At 34.2% G+C, this 25,493-nt stretch overlaps 1 protein-coding gene across 2 annotated transcripts; it reads right to left on the bottom strand.

The window, feature by feature from the left end:
• Positions 1-638: 638 nt before the first annotated feature.
• On the bottom strand, positions 639-5,333 carry LOC145576675 (universal stress protein A-like protein). Of its 2 annotated transcripts, none has more exons than XM_081634394.1 (5): positions 5,147-5,333; positions 3,499-3,695; positions 2,325-2,446; positions 2,056-2,174; positions 639-989 (listed from the first exon to the last, which is right to left on the bottom strand). In XM_081634394.1, the coding sequence occupies exons 2-5, from the start codon at positions 3,677-3,679 to the stop codon at positions 881-883; spliced, it is 531 nt and encodes a 176-aa protein (XP_081490520.1). In that variant the 5' UTR covers positions 3,680-3,695; positions 5,147-5,333; the 3' UTR covers positions 639-880. The 2 variants fall into 2 exon arrangements, with proteins under 2 accessions (XP_081490520.1, XP_081490519.1); XM_081634393.1 differs by having other exon boundaries at positions 3,499-3,710; positions 5,147-5,331.
• Positions 5,334-25,493: the final 20,160 nt, after the last annotated feature.

Raw genomic sequence — 25,493 nt, 5'->3', positions numbered from 1 at the left:
TAAATAAAGAGTTTTTTCATAAAAAAAAAAAGTGCCTCGTAATTTTTTTCCCTTTCACTTAAAATAACTTTTTTTAAATGCACATGCCCCGAGCATACGAGGAAATAGCTGTGAACTTCCCCGACAACTCCAACCTGCTGCCAGAGGTCATTCGCAATTGCGACCTCAAGGACACAAATGTTCATCCCACCGCCCATCGGACTAGACTTGCATAGTTGCATGTACTACAGAGGACATGTTCGGCACTAGCATTTGAGTAGTTTTTAGTGGTTTGACTTGGTCAAATCACTACTTAACAAAAAATATAAGTGTTTGACAAAATAGTAGTTAGGGTAGCTTTTAGTGATGAAGGTAGGTTTTATGAAACGTTAGAAATATTAACTTTTGAAATTAAAGGGAGGTTTTGAGGTAGCTGTTGAGAATTTAATCTATAGTATTAAATATAAAATATTGATTTTTAAATGTAACAGCTAGCCAACCACTACTTTACCGAAAACTTATACCTAAATTATCTATCTTCAGAGCTAACAGTTTGTTAACAGCTAAAAACTACCTACACAGCTAACAGCTACCTTCACAGCTATATTTTGCCTTACACGTCCAAAGACTAATAAGCCTAAAGTTATTAGGCCCTGCAATACAATCATACAGTATTCAATATAGAAGGTATATTTCAAATATTGTACAGTATAAAGACCTTAAAGCGAACTCGACAAGAGATCACCACAATGGCACAACGCATCATATTCAATTCATTGTCATAAAAAAAACAAGTCTTAAACCCCCCAATTTTCACTCGAATTCAAATTTACACGACGTTCACAATCTTAAAATCAGGTCTATGTACAAAACACGATAGTTCAGGCCACGACACCATCATTTAGTCATCTACAGGGTCTTGAGGAGTCTCCTCTGCACTCCGTTTGATTGTAATGACAGGGCAATCAGCATGCTTGACACAAAACTCACTGACAGTACCCACAAATACCCTGCATAGAAAACAGTCAAAACCACGTCTTTATACTTTCAAAGTAGATACAAATTAAGAAAAACTATATCTGGAATTTGATTAGCCCAAACTACAACAGATTATGAATTTTAATGACTACTCCATGTCTCCATTCCAAAATATCTATCACTGTTTGAAAGCGGGAAATTTGTACTACGAACTACGTTGCAAATTAATTTGATAGAACCAAAAAAGAGTTAATAGTCCAAAAAAAAAAAAAATAGCCCCCAACCCAAGATAAGCTTCTCTCCCTCTAATTCTTGGTCCAGTAATTCAGTCAAGAAATCCAACCCCTCATCATGTCACCCAACTAGGTCCACCAAGCACAAGTACGGAAAGGGAAAAAAAAACAAAACAACAAAGCATTAGCCAGACAATCTGAAGCAACTGCCAAATCATGTCTGTGCTCTTCCTACAGTACAAAGGCCAGATTGAACAAAATAATTTTGGAGTGGAGATGATTTTACTTTGATTAAAGACTAATAGGGAAGATATTTTGGTCCATGTAGCACTGGGTAGCTAATAATAAAGGCGCTGCAAAATCAGATTATCTAAAAGGTTGACTGGAGTTAACTCATTTTGTAAGAATATCAAGTTCGAATTCAGATACTCAATACTAGTAAAAGAGCTAAACTAAAAATTAGTTGAATTTGGCCTGTAAACTTAAGGTTAATAATAATAACTTCCTTAAATTCCAAACTCATGGTGTAAATGATCTAAAGAAGTGAGAGGAGGTACAATCCAGATAACCCCACCTACTTGATGTTCTAGTTAAACAGTCAGTGGCTAGTAGCACTCAGTAAATGAATGCGGTGCATCTAGGGATCAAGGCTTGAAAAGATGGCAGTTTTCTGCAAATGATGGCTCAGTTTGGTGTGAAGGGGCCAATACTTATGACCTAAAAAAAAAAAAAATTATAAAAGCATTGAAAATTTCAGATGTAGAGTAGTGAATATTTCTTCCCTTGACTGCAAAGCAAATCTACACTAATATTAGAATGAAGGAGAAAATCAACAAAAAAAAGAACCCCAGAGAGCCTAGCATACCTCTGGAAAGGTCCAAGTCCCCTGCATCCCACAACAAGGAAATCAGGCTGAACCCGCTTCACCTCATGGCAAACAGTTTCTTGTGGATCACCCTTCCGAATCCAAGCTTCACAAGCAATCTGCAAGAATCATTTGAAAGCCAACAAAAGCATATATTAAAAGAATGATAAACCAAAAGAATTGCCCAAATATCAGCAAGCCTACTCAAAAGAAACCAAAAAAATCATGTAAGGATGATGAGTTCAGAGGTTGAAAAGATTTCACTTTACCCCTATTTCATGACATCTTTGAACAAAGTACTCCAAGAGATGAAGTCCTTTATTCTTTTCTTTGGCTTTCATGCTTTTGAAATCATCAGGTGATGCAAATATGCTATCCATATCATCAAATCCTAAAAAGAACAAAATGTCAAAAGAATTATGGGATATTCCTTCAAAATTCATCATAGGTAGTAAAATATCTAAAGAAGATGAACAAGCAACCTATATATTTATACCAAGCAGAAAGAACAAATAAAAAAATTTAAAAAAATACCTTTGCAAAGACATTAGGGAATAGATTAGGTTAAACAACTATGCATGCATATAGATTACTATTTGCTGATACTCTCTCAATGGTGTCACTTGTTTTCATAATGAATGTGGTTTCAAAAGAAAAGGCATGAGCAAAACATCCCAAAGTCACCACCCCCCTTCGTGTGATGATAAAAATTTCATGCCAAAATCAGAATAAATAAGGAAGAGGTGATGTGTGTCCTTTGGACATCATAAATTAGGTGGTGCAGATAATATACTGTGCAGAGGGGATGATTAATAGGAAAGCTTACAATATAATTTCATGAGTTGTGCATGATAGAAGAAAAAAGAAAGCACACGTTCATGACAAAGCATATTTGTAAATTGTCAAAATATTTCTTATGTCCCAATGTATATATGATAATTTGACCGAATCTTTTGATGATACGGGTCATTTTAAAAAGACAATATAATAGTACTACACATCACTTTGCAAAATACAATTTTCTATATCACTTCAATAGTAACTTTAAAATCCTGATCCATATGCATTATAGTGCCAAATACTTTGGAAAAGATAGAATAATTGCAATGATTCAGAGTTGCAATAAATAATCCAAACAATACAGATAGAAGTATAGAACTGCAAGAATATCATTAAATGCTTCAAACATAGGCAGCCTTAAGCTAAAACATAGGTCAGTATATGACTTGTAACGTAGGTCATATACAAAATGACCAAAAATAAAACAAAAGGAGAGAGCAAAACTTATAGCCAGAAGAACAAAAGTATAAATAAATACATAAAATTTACCCCTAAAATGCGCAATTACAAGTCTACAACACCTTTAAAACATCTTAATTAGATAAATCAGTAATCAGATACAATAAGAAACAAATATTAAGGAGTATGAGAGAAAGAGAGTACCATCTTCATCGGGAACTTGCACATGGAGAAAGAGGAGCTTGAAGCCAGGAATATTGTCTCGCACGATCTTTTGGAGAGTCCATTCAAAAGCACCTTTGGAGCTAATGGAGGCATGAGGATAGCCTTTAATGCTGGATTGGTTCACCCCTATCAACACTCGAGTTGGCTCGCTCCCACTCATCCTTTCTCTTTTCTCACTAGCAAAGAAGTCTCTGTAAGAGTAGGTTTAGCTCAATAGTTGGAAGCAGAAAGAAAAGAAATCATACAAGGAAGGAATCATTAACAATATGCAAGATTTGGTTCAATTGCAGGAAAGAAAACAGCAATGATATTTGTTACTTCTAAGAGTGATATGACTATGAAAATAAATCACTTGTACTTTTACTAATCCTTAATTGGGTCTCGAGATAGGGAAAAGAAACCAACTCCATAGAGCCCCTTAGCTTTATGACTAGTTACAGAAACAAAAAACACTAAATAAAACCATTCAATCCCATAGAATACGTACTATTTATGTCTAACAAGCAGAAGCAGAACAAACTAAACAGATGCAAACTAATGCTGGTCAATTGTCAAGAAGTTAGAACAAACTACATTAGCATAGCATGCAAATACATCATGAATCTCCACGCTAAAAAATGAGACTGTCTATAATGCAACAGCTCTTGAATCTCTCATATAAAAATTGTTTACAACTCACAAAAACTGCAGATGTAAACACAAAATTGGATACAATTAGCATATGGGGAAATTTAGCAAAGAATAAATAGCAGACACGGAGAAACTAAATTCTGTCATAGCATTATAGCCTTATAGGGTAGATGGAGAAAGTGAAAATAATTCAATATACACACTTTTATAGAGTATATACTGAGGCACTCAAAGTCCAAACTCTAGAGATTCCAATCAATCTTAGAAGAAAACAATAAGGAAATTATGTAATATTGCCTACATTCGAATAGTGGACTAATTAAGCACTTAAGCTAGAAAAATAAAAGATATTTGCCACGAAAAGGGTAACTAGACTCGTACATTCGTATTCTCTTCAACTTGTAAATTCTGCTACATTCATATGCTCACAACTTGTCAAAATCATCAAATATACATCATAAGTGGGTCAGTCAAGATACGGCCTTCTCCGACTAGGTTTTCTCATTTTAACCACAATTAAGGTGACTTAACTCGGTAATTGCAACGATATAAGTAGACTAAATGTTCTTGCATATGAATGGTTAGGAAACTATGAAAGCTCACCAACATGGAAATCAACATGTATAGAAGACAAACTCGAACACAAATGTAAAACCTTGTTTAAATCATTGCATATTAACTTAAACCCTAACCAAAAATGCGGCGAAATAGGCAACATCATTTGAGCAAAAATTTCAAGAAAGCAAGCTAATCTTTATATACCAGCAACTAAAAATCAATCCAAAGAGTAAATTAAGAAAGAAATTAACCATTTAATGAAAATTAATAATGAATAACAAGAACAAAATCCATAAATAAGAACAAGTAATCAAAAATCAACAGAAAAAACAGCAAAATTAACTCAAAACCTAAAAGAAATTTAGATAAGCTAGTTAATCAAACAAAGATCAAAGAACAAAAAAAAAGTCAGAAAATGATAAAATAAATGGAAACTTACAATGGATTCGAGAGTAAGTACTGTAAGAAAGAAGAAAGAAAATTAAAATGGAATTGAAGAAGAAATCAAAGAGAAATCTGAGTTTTTGGATTATATGAAGAATAAAAATATGATTATGTATGATGTTCTGGCGATAGGGCCTAGAAAGAGGACGGTTTAACTTTTACAGAAGCAAACTATTATAATTTCTGGAGTCTTTTTTTATCATTATTTATTTTTAATTTTTAATATTCAAATGTTTATTATTTATTTATTTATTTTGAATTAGACTCAAATATTTAATTCTGGACAGGGAAACTTGTTCTTGTAAACAATTATAATTAATTTAAATTTGTAATAATGGATAGAGATTACCGTCTTGTGGTGACTACGTGGCGTGCATATAAGCCTCCCTCAACATTGCCAATTCGCCATTAAGTATTACTCTCTCCAGTTTAAATAATTAAACGTTTTGATTTTGTGAAATTTTAAGAATGTTAGTTAAATTTATCAAAGTATTAGGTAGTGGAGTATAAGTTTGAGGATAGAAGAAAGTAAGGAGTTTGGTGGAGATCATTAGTTAGAATATTAACAAAACAAAGAATAAAAGAGAGTGTAGGAAGAAAGCTAGAGCAAAACAGTCACCAACAAATTTTAGAAACTTATAAACCGTTCACAGGGTAAAGGTTACACCCCTTTACGATCCATGAGATCGCTAACTCCATAGTGGTCTGGAACCATGACTAGATATTCGGGGATGAAGGTACAAATCCAACCTAAAACAGATTGAACCTGCCCTAAATAGGCCTCTACTTTATTCTTCTCATATTCATGTGTGCTTTCTGACTAACATACAATCATTATATTAATCCTAAACCTGTTTAATCTACGTTAGTTGAATATTAATGCACAAACAAATCTATTATTGGCGATCACTTGAATTAAAATCACATTAGCCTAAATAAAATTATTAATTATCTTATTAAGCGTGATTTCAGGTACAAATTCTCTTTAAACCTGCAAGAGAGGGCGTGATCAAGCAATAACAACAATATATAGCAAGCAACATATAAATATTGACACAACAAATCATCATCATCATAATCAATCTCATCAAAGCATAATAATATTAGCAAGATCCTAGACATGATACTAACAAGATTAATAACAAATCCTAGCATGTCACTAAACAATAAAGATTAAAGCTTTAACCCTAACATGATACTAATATGATAGAAGAAATAGGAAGCAACCTAAGCATGATACTAGAAAGCAATAAAAGACATCCTAACATGATACTAGGAACTAAAATAATTTACGCATGCTTTCTATAGATGTATAACAATAAAACAACTTACTTTGTTGCCTCGTATATCTTTCTATCAAAACAATACACACGTTAGTAACTTCAAGGAAAATATTAAATCAAACAATTAATTTAAATAATTGAAATAGGGATTTGGGACCAAACCCTCAGAAATTATCAACCTTTCACGTCTAGGGTGAAAGCAACTTCGAGCTTAGTTAGGTGTGTCTAGAACTTGTGAATGCGTTATTGTATTTGTAAAAAGGCTAGGCTAGAAAGTTAAGAGAAAGAAAGAAAGAATAAGCTTCTAACTTATAGAGAGAGAAGAGATTAGATGGTTGTTGATGATTGTGAAAACGGGGAATAAAGACCCTACTTTTAGAGAAAGTAGTCCCGAAACGATCAGAAAATATCGAATTTGATTCGGAGTAAAACTACTTCCATCGCGGCGCGACAATGTTCATCGCGGCGCAATGGAGCTGTCGTTTCGCGATGGTGAACGCGTTGATTTAAAACTGTACGGAGTCCTTAATCTAATTAAATTAGATTAATTAACGTCCGTACTTATCCTTTAAAATCATATTTAATCTTTTAAAACACTTGTTTTATTCCAAAAAAAATTCTTTATTTTCAAAAAAAAATATAATTATTAATCCTAATTCCACTAGAATTCAAAAGAACCTTCTAAATTATTCTAGTAGATTAAAGTAATTTCTAATGACTTTAGGAATAATAACTAATGGGTCTTCCACTTGATCATTGGGTTGTATATAAAACTTATTTCGGGCTCAATTTACTATTTTGGCCATAACTTCCTCATTATTAATCGAAATTGCGCTTATAATATATCGTTGGAAAGCTCTTTTCGAGCCCAATCCAACTACACCATTATTGGACCCTTATTATGGACTAAACTAAACTGGACATGACATTTTCCATAAATAGGGTACAAAAAGAAATATTTTCGAAAATAGAAAGAAGTATTTTTATTAAAACGGCCGTATCACAAGACTTTTCACATTTCACCTCGTTTGATAATCAATGACGTGAAAGGTATTCATCACTAGGTTTGGTTTTTGGGGAGACACAATCAGATGTCTACAGAGAGAGAATATTATTAAAAAGAAAAAAGAGAGAAGTTATTAAAAAAAGGAAACGTTTCATTTATTTAAACACGGCTGTAAAAAGAAAGTGTTTCATTATTTAAACACGAAAGGATTATAATACTAGATTAGTGCCCATGCGATACACGGTAGTGATAGTTTTTTGTCCAGAATTTACTTGTGATCTAATATAAAAACAAGGCAACTAATGTGGAATAAACAAATACAATATGTATAAGAAAATAAAATAATAAAGCCAAATTTATTAAAATTAAAATTGAGAAAAAAAAAATTGTTGATTAGTTGTGTCTTGTTTTGAAAATATTTAAAAGTAGTACATTATATTTTTTTCTTCCTTTTTTTAAAAACGGGAAAAGTATTACATTATATTACAGTAATGATACATATCTTTTCCAATAAAACTATACAACGTACTTCAAAAAAAATAAGCAAAGTAGAAAAAAAAAAAATGATATCATACATTGTTTTAGCGGGAATTCTTTTAAGGAAAAATTGAAATAAATAATCCCACCTTTACCCGTTACTGAAATTTGTGACCTATTTAGAAGGTATTTTTCCACTTGTTGTCTTCTAATTAGTTATTTTTATTTTTTAATTTTAAAACATAAAGGAATTACAAAAAAAAAAAAAAAAAAAAAAAAAAAAAAACCATTTTCTTCCTTCCCTTGCCAGAGCCCCCCTCCTCGCTGGATCAGTATATCCTAGCCGTCCACCGAAAAAGCCAGACCGAGCCGCCCTTCTTGATTCCCTCCTACCCAATTCAACACCACCAAATCCAACCACCCTCACACCGAAAAAACAAAAAAAAAAAAAAAAAAAAAAAAACCACCTCCAGGTTGCTGGCAGCCATGGTACCCACTACCCAGCTCGAAACCCAACTACCACAACCGAAAACCATTTGACCTAGCAAGGCCACCACCAGAACCGAACACCATTTGACCACCAAGTCATGACCGCAACACTTCCCTCACTCACAATCGGAAATTAACTATCCCCAGTGCTTAGCCCACAAATCAGCCAACACCTCCCTCACGCACCTTTGCAGCCCCGTTTTCTCTCTCCGACTATCGCTTTCTTTTTTCTCTATCTCCGTCGCTTCGTTCTCTCTGTCGATACCCCTCAATTTGTTCGAATCAGCTGGTTGTTCATCAATTGAATACATTGATGAAATATAATTGCTTGAGGGGAAGCAAAGCAAGGTAGGAGGGGTTTCGTGGGTGGCTGTGGTGTTTGGTGAAGGGTTGGGTTTAGGGGATTCGAGATGGGTGATATCAAGTAAGGGGTGGGGATAGTGGTTTTCAGGAGGGTTTTGGAATCTGGGTGGGGGTGGCTCAAGCGGCAAGGGGCGGGGCTGGGGTTTCTCAAGCGGCAAGGGATGGTCATGGTGGTTGACATGGAGGAAGGGGTGAGGTGGAAGAAGAAAGATTAAAGAAAAAAAAATTTAAAAAAAAATTAACCTGTAAAACAGGTTGAAGGTAAAAAGGCTCGTTTTGAGAATATGGGGTGTAAAGGTGGGATTATTTTTGAAATACGCAAAGGTAGGATTATTTTGAGAAGATGAACTAAAGGTGGGATTATTTGTTTCAATTTTTTCTTTTTTTAATGATAACTTGACATATGTGTAAAAATGATGTAAACCTATTCTATTGAAGTGCTTGTTAAATTTGAAAGATATTTCTATTGATCATGGAAATTCCTAGGCAATAGCTAAAAAATGTCATGTTTGGCTAAAAATGTCCAAGGGAAAATAAATTCCCACATAACATGGGAAATAACTCATCAAGCCCCCCTAGGTGAGTGAATTCTTACAATAACATGGGAAATAACTCACCAAGCCCCCCTAGGTGAGTGAATTCTTACAATGCGTAAGAACTTATTTTCTAGGAAATACTAATTCTCATTATGTCAATCAAACGCCTTTGCACAAATTTTATGCAATTAGCAGGGGAAAAAACTTTTCATGGTATATGATTTCATGTGGGAATTTACTTCCCATGTTGAACCAAACAAGCACTAATTAGTATTAGTTAATAGATTCCAAATTTAATATATAGTATGTAGTCCATACTTTGCAAATCTTATTTGAAGTAGACTAGAGTAATAAACTAATTAGTATTCATAATATATACTTTATCAGTTATAAACTAGTTTGTGGCTGGGGCGATGCCCCGAATTTTGTTTAAATACAAAATGAAAAAATTACCTTAAGTTAGGATCTGTTCCGATTTAATGAAAACAACTGAACTAAACTGAATTGAATTGAACTGAATTGAAATGAATAGAGCTGAAATGAATTGTTTATGATAGAAAGAAATTAGGAATTGAAATGAAGTGAACTGAAATTAAGCTGAACAGAACAGACCCTTAATACAACGATATTTTAAAAATATTACTTAAAGTTAAATAATAAAATAAAAATGAAATTTTTTTAAAGGTATAGGTAGAAAAAGCTAGAGATGCAGTAATATATTTGTAGTTTTACAATTAAGTTGGGATTTGCCTAAAAAGCTTAGTAACCGTTGGAATCCAAGTTAATGAAAATTGTAATTTATTAATGTTAATTAAGTAATAGAATGACATTCATTGTGGAATAAAAACAAAAAATTCACCATTAAAAAAAAAACAAAAAATACAATAGAGTAAAAAGAAATTTGATTTATGGTGAAGCAATGTAAAATAATTGTCCGACAATAATGATAATAAAAGTTGGAAATTTTAAGGGGTGTAAGAGTTTCAATATGGCTTAAGTTTTTATATATGTCGTCATGTCATTATTCATGTGGCGCCATGTCATAAATTTCATTATGGCTTAAGTGACAAATGTTATCAACATGTTATCCCCTTGAATTTTAATAATATTATAGATTATGATGTTTTTATTTCTAAAATTTTAATTGAACTTGTTATAAACTTATGGATAGTGTGCAAGATAGTAGGTTCAAATCACTCGTCCTAATTGTATTTCCTTTATAGCTAATGAAGGACGAAAAAAATCATTTTAAATTATAAGAACTCATATTTTCTATTTTTATCTTATTTATTTGAATGTAATAAAGTTTATATGAAACTAAATTAGTTGAGATAGGTTAAAAAAAAACGAAGTATTAAAAAAAAAAGTTGAATTGAACAAAGCTTGTGTATGATTTGTGAGGACTAAAAAAATTTATTTAACTACTTACTATAGAGGGATTATTTTTGTAGGAAGGAAGGAGACTGTTTGAATATATTTATGGAATTGTGGTTTTCAAGAGTTGTACGATTAGTTAAATTGTGCTTAAGCCTAATCAACACAACTAGAATGTACTCGTGCAAAGGTATATATACTTGTTTATGCAAGTTCAAGACCTTTTTTTTTTTTTTTTGAACAAAAGACCTTTTATTTATTTATGAACATTGGGTTTTTTTTTCAAGTTTAAAAGAAAAAAAAAAACTTTGGTTTGTTCTTGTAAAAGCATGTCGTTCTATTTGTTATTTGGTATTAATTACTCAATTTTTTAACGTTTGAACATTACTCAAGGATGTTACTTACGTCAAAAGCACTAATCTTGTTTATGAGAGACGTTTGTTTATGAAACAAGCTCATTTATTAATCCAATCCTATATATGAACTTTGTTCGTTCAAAAAACAAGTCATTTACAAGGTGTTCACTAACATTTTAAAGAGTAGAAAAATTGAATTTTAATAGTTTTATTATCTAGATTGAAAGCTCAAGCTCCTGTTCAATCTCGCTTAAATTAAGTGAATATGAATGCAAACTAGAAAAATGCTTGTCTCAACTCAACTCAACTCGTTTATACCTCTAGCTTAAAGTGCCTAATATATACTTGTATTTGCATAATTGTTTTTTAATTATAAGGTAGCGAGCAACTTCCAAAGTTGTGCTAGCAGATTGAAGGTCAATTAACCTAGGCGCTTACATTTTTTTAACGTGTTTTTTGTTATTAAACTGATCCTAAAACACGTATAAACGTGCTTCAAGCCTAGTTTAATAAGTAGACTTGGTTAGTTTAAAGATAATTCAACTGATTTGACTCAATAGGGGTTTTAGATTACCTTACACTACATTCCGAAGTCTATAGAAACTCTAACATTGATCTAGCTTAAGAAGTGGGCTTTCGTCACATCATGATTCATGATACTTTTGTTCAGGTCTGGGAGCCAAAGTAGAGGTTAGGGAGCCAAAAGTAGATTTCTACTCTTTTCAAGTGTTCTAACATCTATTGGGATTTCATAATAACTATTGATGTTAAACAAGCACCAAGCCTTCCTCCAAAAAAAAAAAAAAAAAAGACGTCAATACTTATATTGTACTCCGTACAAAAGATGCTAGATTGGCCATAAATACATAAGTTTTATCATTTGGCATTAGAACACACTATCAATATAGTAGAGAAAAATGCATCTAAATTATAAGAGATGTTGCACTTGGTTTTGCTGCTTGCTTTGATGTTCATGAGACATAGCATAACCATGCTGCTTGGTTTTGCTGAAGGTTTTGGGGCTTTCATTTATTATTTAAGGTTTAAACCAAACAAATTTTAGTACACTGTACTTATAAAAATTAAGAATGTTTATTTTTCAAAAAAAGAAAATATTGTTGAGAAAAATACAAACATGATTAAAGTTCACATGAATTTTTAACCGGTTGATGTAATTTTACCAAGTACAAGAATTTGTATGTAGTACAATAATGTATACTATTATATTTCATAAATTTGGCTATATAAGAGCAAATTCACGTATTGTGAACTAAATTGTAAGAACAAAAAGCTTTCTATCATACTACTTGCTTTCAATCTTTATCTCTTCACTGATAAATCCCTTACTATCAGTAAAAACTTTAACACGTTCAGTACCAATTTCTAGTCAGGTATATTTATACCTATTTCTAAAAATTTATAACAAATACTATTATCTACTTCTAAATGTTTTGAGGAGTAGGGGTAAAAGTTCAGTTTGCGGTGTGGTTTATAGCTCAAACCGAAACCAAACCACGTTAATTTAGTTTTGGGATTTTTCAAACCACGCCGCACCATATTCCTATTGAAATCGAACCAAACCACACCGTTTTAAATTCGATTTTTCAAAAGAAAACCAAACCACACCGAAATTTTTTATCCTCTTCCTTTTTGCTCCATCTAACTGGTCATTTAGTCTAACATCGCCCACATTGATTGACATTCTAGGACATAAAAAAAACACAAGTTTTATTATTTATTGGCTTTATATATGTAAGTTAGGAATTAGTATTGGACTAGGCTATAAGTAAGATATGGGCCATAATTCGGTTTGGATTTCGGTTTTTGGTTTTTCAAATCTTAAAACCGAAGCCAAACCATATTAATTCGGTTTTAGGATTCCTCAAACCGCACCAAACCATATTAGAAAAAAATCACACCACATTTCTAATTTGGTTTGGTTTACGGCTTGGTTCGGTTTTAAAGCGCGTTAGTTTCACCCCTATTGAGGAGTATGCTCTATAATTGCCCATATTTGGGATCCTCTATACCAGAAACTCAAACATTTTACTGTATCATATATCTTAAAAACAACGGTGCAAAATTCTCTTACTTATGAATTCATTACTATCCTCCCTTGTTTTATTCATGTTGGTATAATGGTTTTTGTTTGATTCATGCATGTTACATGCTCATCTTTTACACAAATTTTGATTTTAGTTATTATAATTGCTTAGTAGTAACTACGCATGCATGTTATTAACTAAATTGACAAAAAGATGCAGCCTTTTATACTTATTACTCGGTATTGTTTTTCTACTACGTACTTTTTGTGTTTCTTTTCGTTTTCGAACCCATGATCTTTTATAGATACTATGGCTCTCGGACCAATATGGCTTGTATTCACAGTGTGATAACATTTCACAATTATAAATATTTATATTTGGACCATAATTTTTGCCAGTAGATTAGACTATTATATGATATTTTTACAATTGTACAAAATAGTAGCAGATAAATGTACCTTTATAAAAGGCAGATTTTTCCCCCGATTTCACCACAAATCCCTTATCCCTTCCCACTTTTTATCCAAAAATTACCAAAAAAGAATTCACCCCCTTCTTCTCCGGTATGTTCCTTGCCGACGGCAACCAAAACACCCACATCTTCACTTTTGAGGAAGATTTAAGGAAAATAAAACAATATTTCCTTCTAATTATGACGCTCATAGTTTTATTAGTAGCAATATGAATTTTAATCATTATGTACAAATGAAGCTTGTTTATTTTGTGGTTTTAGTAGAGTAAAAGCCTGCTTTTGTTTTATTATGTTGTTTTGTTGTTATTAATCATAATTGTATAATATTAATTACCTTATTGTTATAATTATTGTTACTACTGTTATTGTTGTCGTTTTGTTGTTTCTGCGAATAACATGATTTATTTTTCCCTAATCATATAATCACTCATAATAATAAACCAAGGGGAAAAAGAACTATATTATTTATGGTTTATTATTGTTAAGTAATGTTAATTATTACGTGTTTTAAACTAACTATAAATATGGAAGAATTAAACATATGTGTTGTACATATGATTTATTATTATAAGCTAATTATCATGTAATTTGTTTTAGCTAAAATGGGAGACCTTATGAAAAGACAGTTTAGCATCTTAGATTTATCTGGAAAGAAATTTCTAGAATGGAAAGTGGATGCAATGATGGTTAAAGATGATGGTTAAACCAACTTCTAGAAAATGAATGCAATCATGGCTTAGAGGCTTGGAGCACACTATTAAAGAAAATGAAAGTCCCTTTAGTCAAACAACTGATACTACCACTTCTACAATGACAATTGTAAAATCTGTAACCGAACAAGATAAGGCAAAAGCCTTAGTGTTGTTAAGGCCGCATCATTTACATGAAGGCCTTAAAACCGAATACATGATGGTTAAAGATCCCAAAGAATTATGAGATTGTCTTGATGAAATATTTGGACACCACAAAAGGGTGCTCTTTCCTAAGGCATTATTTGACTGGACAAATTTACGGTTCTGGAATTTCAAATCTGCAGTTGATTACAAATCAACCATACATGAGATAGTATCTATATTGAGATATTGTGATCATCCAGTCACCAATGAACAAATGATTGAAAAAACACTCACTACCTTCCATGCAAGCAACATAATGTTACAAGAACAATATTGTGAAAGAGGTTCCAAAAAGTGTAATGAATAATTAATGAGTGTATTGCTTGTTGCGGAATAAAATAGTGATCTTATGATGAAAAATCACAATATTAGACCAACTGAGTCTTTGGCCACTCATCATGAGGAAAATGCAACAATTTCTTATCCACCTGAGGCAAATGCTACACAAAGAGATGGACGTGGAAATTACAATTGCCATGGAAATTATCGTGGACGAGGCCACGGACGTGGTAGAAACAATTTTCAAAGAAGTAGTGATTGCAAAAATTCTGAAAAACGGAAGGGACAGTCATCTGGAAGCCACAAACAAACTCCTTCAAAAGGAAAAGACACATTTAGAGATGTGGCATGACATGACATTGGGGACGTACTTGTCGTACGGCCAAACATTTGGTAGACCTTTACCAGGCTTCTGTAAAAGGCAAAGAGAAAAACGCAGAAGCTAATTATGTTAATGAAGAAAATGCTCCTTGTCCTAGCCTTGATGTGTCTGATTATTTCATGGACAATAATGCTGAAATTAGAAATGATTTCATCTTTGGAGAAAATAACAATGCTTAAATAACCCATCTACTAATGTAATCTATACTATGTTTTAATGTATTTTCTGTTATGTACTGTATTTTAAATGTCTAGTTATGTATTTTTAATTTCTATCATCAATAAAAGTTTGTAAGATATTATTCTTAACTAATCTCACATATTATTCTATAAAGATATGGATATGCCTGAAGTTAGTTTCGAATATCAATTCCTTTTGGACAGTGGAACAACACATACTATCTTGAAAGATAGAAAATATTTTTCACAACTAAAGTTGTTTCAAGCAAATGTAAACACTATTTCCGAGTCAGATAAATTAATTGAAGGATCTAGAAAGGCTTGTATAATGCTTCCAAATGGGAAAAATTTGATAATCAATAATGCTTTATATTCGAGTAAATCTCAAAGAAATCTCATAAACTTTAAAGATGTACGCCAAAATGGCTATCATTTAAAAACAATGACAACAGATCAAAAGGAGTACTTATGCCTCACGGCAGAAAAATAGGACAAGAAACATGTTTATGAGAAATTGCTAGCATATGCTTAGGGGTTATATCATATAAATATGTGACTCGTGGAAATCAATATGCACTAGTAGAAAAAGGTGATTGGGCAGCCCCAAATAGGAAGCGGTTATTGAAATCTGCTTCCCAATACCACAAAAAAAAAAAGAAACTGAAACATATAAATGGGGAGCGCCGATTATGGGTTGAACCGCTCCCAAATATTATAATTGGAAGCGACTTGAACAATAAACCGCTCCCCATTCCTAAAATAACCCTAAAAATAATGCTAATACTGGCCACTCCATTTTCACGCCTCCACATTCTCACGTCCCCTTTTCACTCTTCTCCTCTCCATTCTCACGTTCTCTTTTTCTCTCTTCTTCTCCTCCTTTCTTTCCTTTCTCTCTCCTCCTCTCCATTCTCCATTTCTCACGTCCTTCGATCTCACGCATCTCTCCTCTCCTCTTTCTTTCTTCTCTGTCCTTTTCTCTTCTCATGTCTTCTATCTCACGCCTCTCTCCTTTCTCATCTCTTCTATCTCTGTGTTCTTTCTTTGTCACAAACTTCGGTTTTCATGGTTTTTCATGTCAAATTCGACCATGAAAACTCTAGATCTAGAGTTTTCATGGTCGAAGTTGACCTTTAAAACCCAGATTCAAGCTAATTTTAGGGTTTTGGTGGAATTCAAGGTATGTTCCCTTTTTTCATTCATTAATTTTGCTTTTTGAGATTTTTTTTAAAAAATTTTTATGGTGATGTGTTGGTGTATTGGTTTCTTTCAGCCGTATCTAGTTCAGGTAGGGGTTTTGGTGGGGGTCGTGGTGGGTTTGTTTGTTGTTAAAGGTTGTTGGTGGTGGTGGTGATATGTAAAAGGGGGTTGGTGGTGTACATGGCGAAGGGCTGAGGGCCGGTGGTGCGGTTGGCTGAGGACTCAGGGTTGGTCTTGCGCATGGTTAAGGGCTGGTGTTTGGAGCGTGGGGTGTGTGGCTGGGAAATGATCTGGCTCTTGAACAAGAGCATCAACAACAATAATTTTTATTGAATTTGTTATTAATTAATTAATTTATTTATTTATTTTGATGATAATGTAATATTACAACAAATGATTAATATAAATACTTATTTTTATACATATGTTAATGGTTTGTGTATCAATTTAAGTAAAAAAAATCACAAAAAAAAAAAAAAATTTATAAGCATAATGGGAAGTGGTTCGAAGCCAAAACCGCTTGCCATTCACTATAAATGGGAAGCGGTTTGAACCGTTTGCCATTTAAATGGGCTATAGGAAGCCCCCCAAACCCAAGCGGTTCAAAATCGCTTCCCATTAGGGGGTTTGAGCCGCCCATTTAAATGGGCAATGGGAAGCCCCCCCAACCCAAGCGGTTCAAAACCGCTTCCCGTTAGGGGGTTTGAACCGCTCATTTAAATGGGAAATGGGAAGCCCCCCAAGCCCAAGCAGTTCAAAACCGCTTCCCATTAGGGGGTTTGAACCGCTTGCCATTTACTTTTTTCTACTAGTGATGATATCTAACCAGAAGTTACATGACAAACATTTGATAATTTTATGGCATGATCGTTTGGGACATCCAACAACTGGGATGATGCAAAAAATAATAACAAATTCAGTTGGACATTCAATAAGAAATGTCAAAATTCCTCGATCATTTGAATTAACATGCTCTGCATGTTCACTTGGCAAATTAATAATAAGGCCATCTATGAACAAAATTGCTACTGAATCTCCAAAATTCTTGGAAAGAATTCAGGGAGATATATGTACGTGGGCCAATTAATCAGGCATGTGGACCATCTCAATATTTCATGGTTTTAATTGATTCTTCTACACGATGGTCACATGTCAGTCTGCTTTCAAGTTACCTTTGCAAAATTACTTGCCCGAATTATCAAATTAAGAGCTCAATTCCCAAATCATACAATAAAGAAATTAAGACTTGACAATGTGATATGTCTATTTTATATATTGTTTTACCCCCGCCCCTTGGTCATAATTAGTGGTGTTTTTGGCTCTTTAGAGCCACTTTTATTACTAATTGGTATTTTCTAGTGTTTTCGTAGTTTTGGTTGAGTTTTGTAGGGAATTGCACATTTGGAGCATTTTCCCGGGATTTTATGGAGCAACTACGAGCATTGGAGGAGCACGACCACTTTTCATAGCCCAGGGCCGGTTAGAGTCATCGAACCGGTGATTAAGGGCTCGACATATGATATACCAAGGCGTTGGACCGAGTATTAAAGCCCCAAAAGAGGAAATCCGAATTGGGCTTAGAATTAAAACCCAATCGAATGCCTAAGAGCCTCGCCCGATCAGGTCGCCCTCGAACTAAGGCGCGCCCGGCCGGGCGGGGCAAAAGAAGGAAGGGCGTTGCTTCGCCTGAACACGCACCCGACCGGGCGCAAGAGATGCTTTAAGGTTAAAAAAGGCACGCCCGACCGGGCGCGTGTTTTGGAGGAGTGATTTTCGACGATTTTACTTAGTTTCTAATTAGGATTTTTAGAGGCTTTGTATAAATACGTTTTAGTGTTTTTAGATTAAAGCTTCTCTCTTGTTTTCTCTCTCTACAAATCTACAACTTTGTTCTTAATTCAGTCCATTATTTTCGTTAATTTTGGTAACGATTCCTTCTCTATTATTTTCAGTAATTTAATTTCTTTATCATGACTTGTTTAATTTCTTTGAATAGTTTAGATTTAATTATGTGTGAGTAGTTTTCTTTCTAGGGTTTGTGGGGATCCATAAATAAGATGAAGGGGTAATTTATTGTTGTTGATTATCAATGCTAGATTAATTTCCTATTGATTGATTTAATGCTATGCAATTAGACTTGCACAGGTTTAATATGTATGAGTTTAACAACATTGATTCGAGATTCGAGAGATGAGAATTGATGTTTAGGCTTAGTTTCAATAGGCAGGTTAATGTATAAATGGTTAATTCAAGATTCGAGAGATGCAATTTAATACCGGTAGATTAATTCTGTGATTGTAAAACGTAGCGAAAGCCCTTTATGATCTGATTAATTGATGTATTGATAATTAATTGTTATGTTTTACCCTGGAGTATTATTTATTGGTGAACCTATGTCCTAGGTCTTTTTTTCATTGATTTCTCTCTACCTTTAATCTTAGTAGTTTAGTTTCCATTCGATAGTAATAATTTGTTACTTAATAATTTAGATTGCTTTAATTAATTAGGAATAGAAATACTTGTTTCCCTGTGGATTCGACCCTACTTCCCTATCTACTCTAGTTAGAGAACTTAGGTAATACTTTTGATTAGGTGATACGACTTTAGCCTGTCACAATGCTGGGGAATTTACATCCCAAACATTTAATGATTATTGTATGTCAATTGGAATTGATGTTGAACACCCAGTAGCTCATGCTCATACACAAAATGGTCTATTGAATCACTAATTAAGAGATTACAATTGATTGTAAGACCATTATTAATAGGAAAATTTGCCAAGAATAATACCACCTTTCAGTGGCCTTCCAGAAATGGAACAACCTTTGGATTATCTCAAAATGGAACGACCTTTGATACACATCCGCAAAAAATGGAACAAAAAACCTGTAACCTGTTTTACAGATTACATGTGACACTTGTCACATGGTGATTGGTTAAAACATTTTTATTTTATTTTAATATTTTTCTTTAATAACAATGATTTAAAAAACAAAACATAAATTTAAAAAAAAATAAAAAATAAATAAAAATAAAAATAAACTGTAGAAACCACCCTGGCTTGCCGGCAGCCACTACACTACACCACCACCCGGTTTCCCCCTTCCAAAACCTGTCGACGTCCAGAGATACCTACCGACGTCGGCGGCACCGTCCTAATCCTAACCCGACCACCTATCCCCTCACCGTGAAGGCTTGAACCACCACCCAAAAATTCAAAAACCTTAAAACCACCACTCGAATTTGGGCTTTAAGGATTTTCAGGTGGTGGTTCGAGGTGGGAATGGAGTGGAGTCAGTCGGCAAAAGGGTGAAATGGTTTCGCCAGCATAGGGTAAGGGGATTAGGCGCCGGCCGGTGATGAGAAGAGGGTTTACGAGGGGAGGGAGGGGGTTTTCGGGAGAGGGGAAGGTGGTTCAGGGTAAGGGTATGGGCTGCGTGGTTGGGATTTTGGTTTAGAGGGTTTCCGCCGATGGCAGGTAGGGGTTCTGGCCGTCGGCCGGGGGTGGGGACGAGGAGATCGGATGGTGGTTAACTGGCTGCCGGTAGAGGGGGGAAGGTGTTTTTTTTTCATTTTTTTTAGTTTTAACTCTTATAAGTATTTTTTTTATTTGGTTTTTGTAAAAAAAAAATTGTATTTTTTTATTTATTTTTAGGTTTAAAAAAAAAATTTGAAAAAACAAAGACCAATGACATTGTGACATTGTAGGGAATATTTCAAGCATTAACCCCAAGTTTGAACCCCACTGTGATCATACACTTAAGCATGGTGGCGTCCAAAGGGAAGGAAGCTAGAGCAAAAGAGTCGCCAACAAGTTTTAGGAACTTGTAAATCGTTCACAGGGTGAAGGTTACACCCTTTAACGATCCATGAGATCGTCAACTCCAAAAGGTCTTGAACCAAATAGGGTTCGGGGATGAGGGTACAAATCCAACCTAAAAGAGATTGAACCTGCCCTAATAATAGGCCTCTACTTTATTCTTCTCGTATTCATGTGCGCTTTCTGACTAACATGCAAACAATAGGTTAACCCTAAACCTGTTTATCTATGTTGGTTGAATTTAATGCACAAGCAAAACTATTATTGGCGATCACTTGAATTATAATCATATTAGCCCTAAACAAGATTATTAATTATCTTATTAAGCGTGATTACAAGTACAAATTCCCTTTAAACATGCATAAAAGGTGTGATCAAGCAATAACAATAATAATCATCAAGCAACATAATAATAATCATAATAACAATCATAATGATCATAATCATGTTAAAGCATAATATTAATAGCGAGATCCTAGGCATGATACTAACAAGATTAATAACAAACCCTAGCATGTCACTAAGAAATAAAGATCAAAGCTTTAGCCCTAGCATGATACTAACATGATATTAGAAAGCATAGGAAACACCCTAAACATGATACTGGAAAGCAATAATAACATCCTAACATTATGCTAGGAATTAAACAAGTAAAAACATGCTTTCCACAAGAATAGAGCAATAAGATTACATACTTTGATGCCTCGTATCTCTTTCTAATAACAAAATACACGTGTTAGTAACTTCAAGGAAAATAATAAATCAAACAATTAAATTAAACTAAATAGTTGAAATAAATATTAGGGACCAAACCCTCAGAAATTATAACCTTTCACGTCTAGGGCGAAGGCAACTTCGAACTTGGCTAGGTATGTCTAGATCTCGTGAATGCGGAATTGTGTTTGTAAAAAGCTAGAGAAATGAGAGCATAGAGAGAATTGAGAGAATAGAATTGATGGATGTGGATTATGATTGTGAATGAATAAAAACGGAGGTTTAGGACCCTATTTATAAGAAAACAGTCCGGAAATAGGTAGAATTTGATAAGGAATAAAACTCCACGCTGTCGCCGAAAAACCAACCTTGTCGCCAGGCGACAGGGTCTGTCGCGTGGCGACAGCCTGGATTCCTACGCGCTTTCAAACACGGAGTCCACTTATCAATCAAAATCGATTTGTAAAGACCGTATGAAAATCGAAATCGTATTTTCCATAAAATAATATTTTATTCCAAATAAAACTTATCAAAATATAATTATTAATTCTAATTCTACTAGGACTAAAGAGAACCTTCTAGAGAATTCTAGAAGACTACAATTAATTCTAATAACTCTAGGAATAATAATTAACATTGGGCCCTCCCCTAGATCATTGGGCCGCATGTAAAGATCAACCGGGCCCAGTTTAGTATTTTGGCCACAACTTCCTCATTACTCATCGGAATTGGGCTTATAATATATCGTTGGAAAGCTCTTCGCAAGCCCCATCCAACTACACTATTATTGGATCCTTGTTGTGGACCAAACTAAACTGGATTGGTTATTTTCATAAAATAGAGTTGTTTTTAAGAAAGAATTTTAAATAAAAACCAACTGCAACACCTGACCTTTCACACTTTCACCTCATTCGATTATGATTCGACGCAAAAGGTATTCATCACCGGGTTTGGTTTTGGGGAGACACAAATGGGTGTCTACAGACATGTGTCATAGGTAACCTATCAAACCAGTTACCAACGGGTCACGTTCTATTTTTGGCAAATGTGTATCAAAGGTTGTTCCATTTTGAAATAATCTAAAGGTTGTTCCATTTATGGAAGACCGATGAAAAGTGGTATTATTCCTGGTAAATTTTCGTTATTAATGAAGTTAAAATTGTTAATTATTAAATAATACATGCAGCAGCACTAATTAGATTGAAACATACAACTTATTATAAATTCTCACCACTACAACTTGTTTGTGGTCGAGAACCAAGTATCTCACATCTAAAAATCTTTGGTTGTGCTGTATATGTTCCTATTGCTCCACCCCAACGACTAAAAATGGGTCCACAAAGAAGGCTGGGAATTTATGTCGGGTTTGAATCCCCCTCTATAATTAAATATCTTGAACCATTGACCGGTGACTTATTTACGGCAAGATTTTCCAACTGTCACTTTAATGAAACAGTATTCCTAGCCTTAGGGGGAGAGAAAGTGGACCCACGCAAAAAAGAAATAGAAATTATTTGGAATGCAACACAACTGTTGATGTTAGACCGACGAACAAATTTGTGTGAACAAGAAGTCAAGAAAATTGTTCGTTTACAAAGTGTTGCAAATCAATTGCCTGATGCATTTGTAGACGCAAAGAAGGTGACAAAATCACATATACCAGCAGAAAATGCCCCTGCATGTATTGAAATCCCAACTGGTAATAAGCCATTGAAAATGAATCTCAAGCACACAGAAAGCGTGGGAGACCACTTAGTTCAAAAGATTCTAAACCAAGGAAATTGAAAAGATTGGATGGAATAGAAAATGAGACTAATGATGTTCTCCCGTCAGAAGGTCAAGAAAGACCAAATGTGGATAAAGTAAAGAAAATGATGATGATCTAAAAGGAGACGAACAAGAAGACAACCTTGGGGGGAATGAACAAGACGTTCAAAACATCGATAACAATGAAATTTCAATGAATTACGTTTCTACCAAGACTATTGGAATAGGAAAGATGTTATCGTGGATGAAATATTTGCAAAATCCATCGCAATCGACATTGTGTCTGATGAAAATGATGTTGAACCAAGAACAGTGGAAGAATGTCGACACAGGAGTGATTGGCCAAAGTGGAAGGAGGCAATGCTGGCTGAGTTAAAGTCACTTGAAAAACGAGAAGTTTTCGGTAAAATAACCCTTACGCCAGAAGGTGTAAAACCCGTTGGATACAATGGGTATTTGTGAGAAAACGTAATGAGAAAAATGAGATAGTTAGATACAAGGCAAGACTTGTAGCCAAGGATTTTCTCAAATTCCAGGGATTGATTATTAAGAAACATATTCTCTAATAGTTGATGCAACTACATTAAAAATTCTAGTAAGTTTGACAGTCACAAAAGGACTGCGATTAATGGACGTAGTGACTGCGTATTTGTATGGGTCATAGATACAGACATTTACATTAAAGTCCCTGAAGGACTAAATCTACTAGAAAACCACAAGCCTAGGCAATTACTTTCCATAAAACTAAAAAGGTCACTTTATGGATTGAAACAATCTGGAAGGATGTGGTACAACCGTCTTAGTGAATACCTTATGAGAAAAGGGTTGGTTCAAGAACAACCAAATTAGTCCCTGTGTTTTCATAAAGCGATCGCAATCAGGATTCGCTATTATTGCAGTTTACGTTGATGATATGAATATCATCGGAACCCCAAATGAACTAGAGAAAACTACAAAATACTTGATGAAAGAATTTGAGATGAAAGACCTTGGGAAAACTAAATTTTGCCTTGGATTGCAAACTGAGCACTTGAGTCATGGTATTTTTGTCCATCAGTCAAACTATACAGAAAGAGTTTTGAAAAGATTATTCATGGAAAAAGCAACTCCAATTAACTTCCCAATGGTTGTTAATTCTTTAAATATAAAAACGATTTATTCAGAGCCCGCGCGAGAAGAAAATGAAAAAATTCTATGTCCAGAAGTACCAAACTTAAGCGCAATTGGAGCCTTAATGTACTTTGCTAACAACACTAGACCTAACATAGCTTTTTCTGTGAACTTGTTAGCCAGGCACAACAATGCACCGACATATAGGAATTGGAAGGGAGTCTGACACTTACTCCGGTACCTACGAGAGACACAAGACCTTGGTTTATATTATCAACCGAAACAAGATGCTGCCTTCATTAGGTATATGGACGCTGGATACTTATCGGATCCTCAAAATGCCAAGTCACAAAATGGAGATCTGTTCACTTATGGCGGCACTGCAATATCATGGAAATCAACAAAGCAGACATTGGCTGCGACATCATCAAATCATGCAGAGTTGATAGCTCTTTATGAAGCAGGACGAGAATGTGTATGGCTGAGGTCGATGATCGGTAATATCCAAGAATAGTGTTGAATGAACACAATAACAGAAAATTCAACCATCATATTTGAAGACAATACATCATGCATCGCTCAAGTAACCGAAGGATATATTAAGGGAGATAGAACAAAACATATATCCCTAAAACTATTCTTCACACATGATTTGTAAAAGGATGAGGAAATGCTATCCAACAAATTTAGTCTTGTGACAACCTTGCCAACCTGTTCACCAAATCACTTCCTTCCAAGAAATTTGAGCAATTAGTTCACAAAATTGGAATGCGACATCTTTGTGAACTATGTTAATATCAGGGGGAGTATTATATGCAGTGCACTCTTTTTCCCTTCAATCAGGTTTTTATCCCACTGGGTTTTTTTTTACAAGATTTTTAACGAGGCAGGTTACCAAAGCATATTATACAATATAGTTGTACTCTTTTTCCCTAGCTGTGGTTTTTATCCCACATGGTTTTACCTAGCAAGGTTTTTAATGAGGCAACTCGTACTCCATTTCATGTTAACGTTCAAAGGGGGAGTGTTGAGAAAAATACAAACATGATTGAAGTTCACGTGAAGTTTTAATCGGTTAATGTAATTTTACCAAATATAATAATTTACATATAGTACAATAATGTATACTATTATATTTCATAAATTTGGCTATATAAGAGCAAGTTCACGTATTGTGAACTAAGTTGTAAGACCAAAAAGCTTTCTATCATACTACTTGCTTTCTATCTTTATCTCTTCACTGATAAATCTCTTACCGTCGGTAAAAACTTTAACAAATGTGGCATTATTATGTATGTGAAGGGAAAGGTTGTGAGCTTGATAATTTCCATCAAGCATGGATAGAGATTTGGAAAGCGGAAGTATCACCCAAAGTGCGCCATTTCTTTTGGAGACCCTGTGCGTGCTCTCTTAAAAAGACGTCATATGATTGAAGATGCTAGCTGCCCATGGTGTAGAAGTGAAGGGGAATCTGCTGAGATGCTTTGGTGCAGCGTGTGCGAGTTAGAGAGCTCTGGGAAATGTGCGATTGTGACTCAATGACGAGGTGGGATGATCATGACTGACATTGGAGAAGAGTGTAGTCCAAAGAGGA

The sequence above is a fragment of the Chenopodium album genome, chromosome 13 (assembly GCF_948465745.1).
Source record: "Chenopodium album chromosome 13, dcCheAlbu1.1, whole genome shotgun sequence".
Taxonomy (NCBI): domain Eukaryota; kingdom Viridiplantae; phylum Streptophyta; class Magnoliopsida; order Caryophyllales; family Amaranthaceae; genus Chenopodium; species Chenopodium album.
Note: the sequence above shows the minus strand (reverse complement) of the source record. Positions and strands in the feature narration are given on the sequence as shown.

Bases quoted from the DNA above. Each gene is read 5' to 3' on its own strand.
- LOC145576675 (XM_081634394.1), bottom strand. From the start codon at position 3,679: ATGAGTGGGAGCGAGCCAACTCGAGTGTTGATAGGGGTGAACCAATCC. The intron at 2,447-3,498 runs GTACTCTCTTTC...TGTTCTTTTTAG, and splicing joins GCAAGTTCCCGATGAAGATG to GATTTGATGATATGGATAGC. The intron at 2,175-2,324 runs GTAAAGTGAAAT...TGATTCTTGCAG, and splicing joins AAAGATGTCATGAAATAGGG to ATTGCTTGTGAAGCTTGGAT.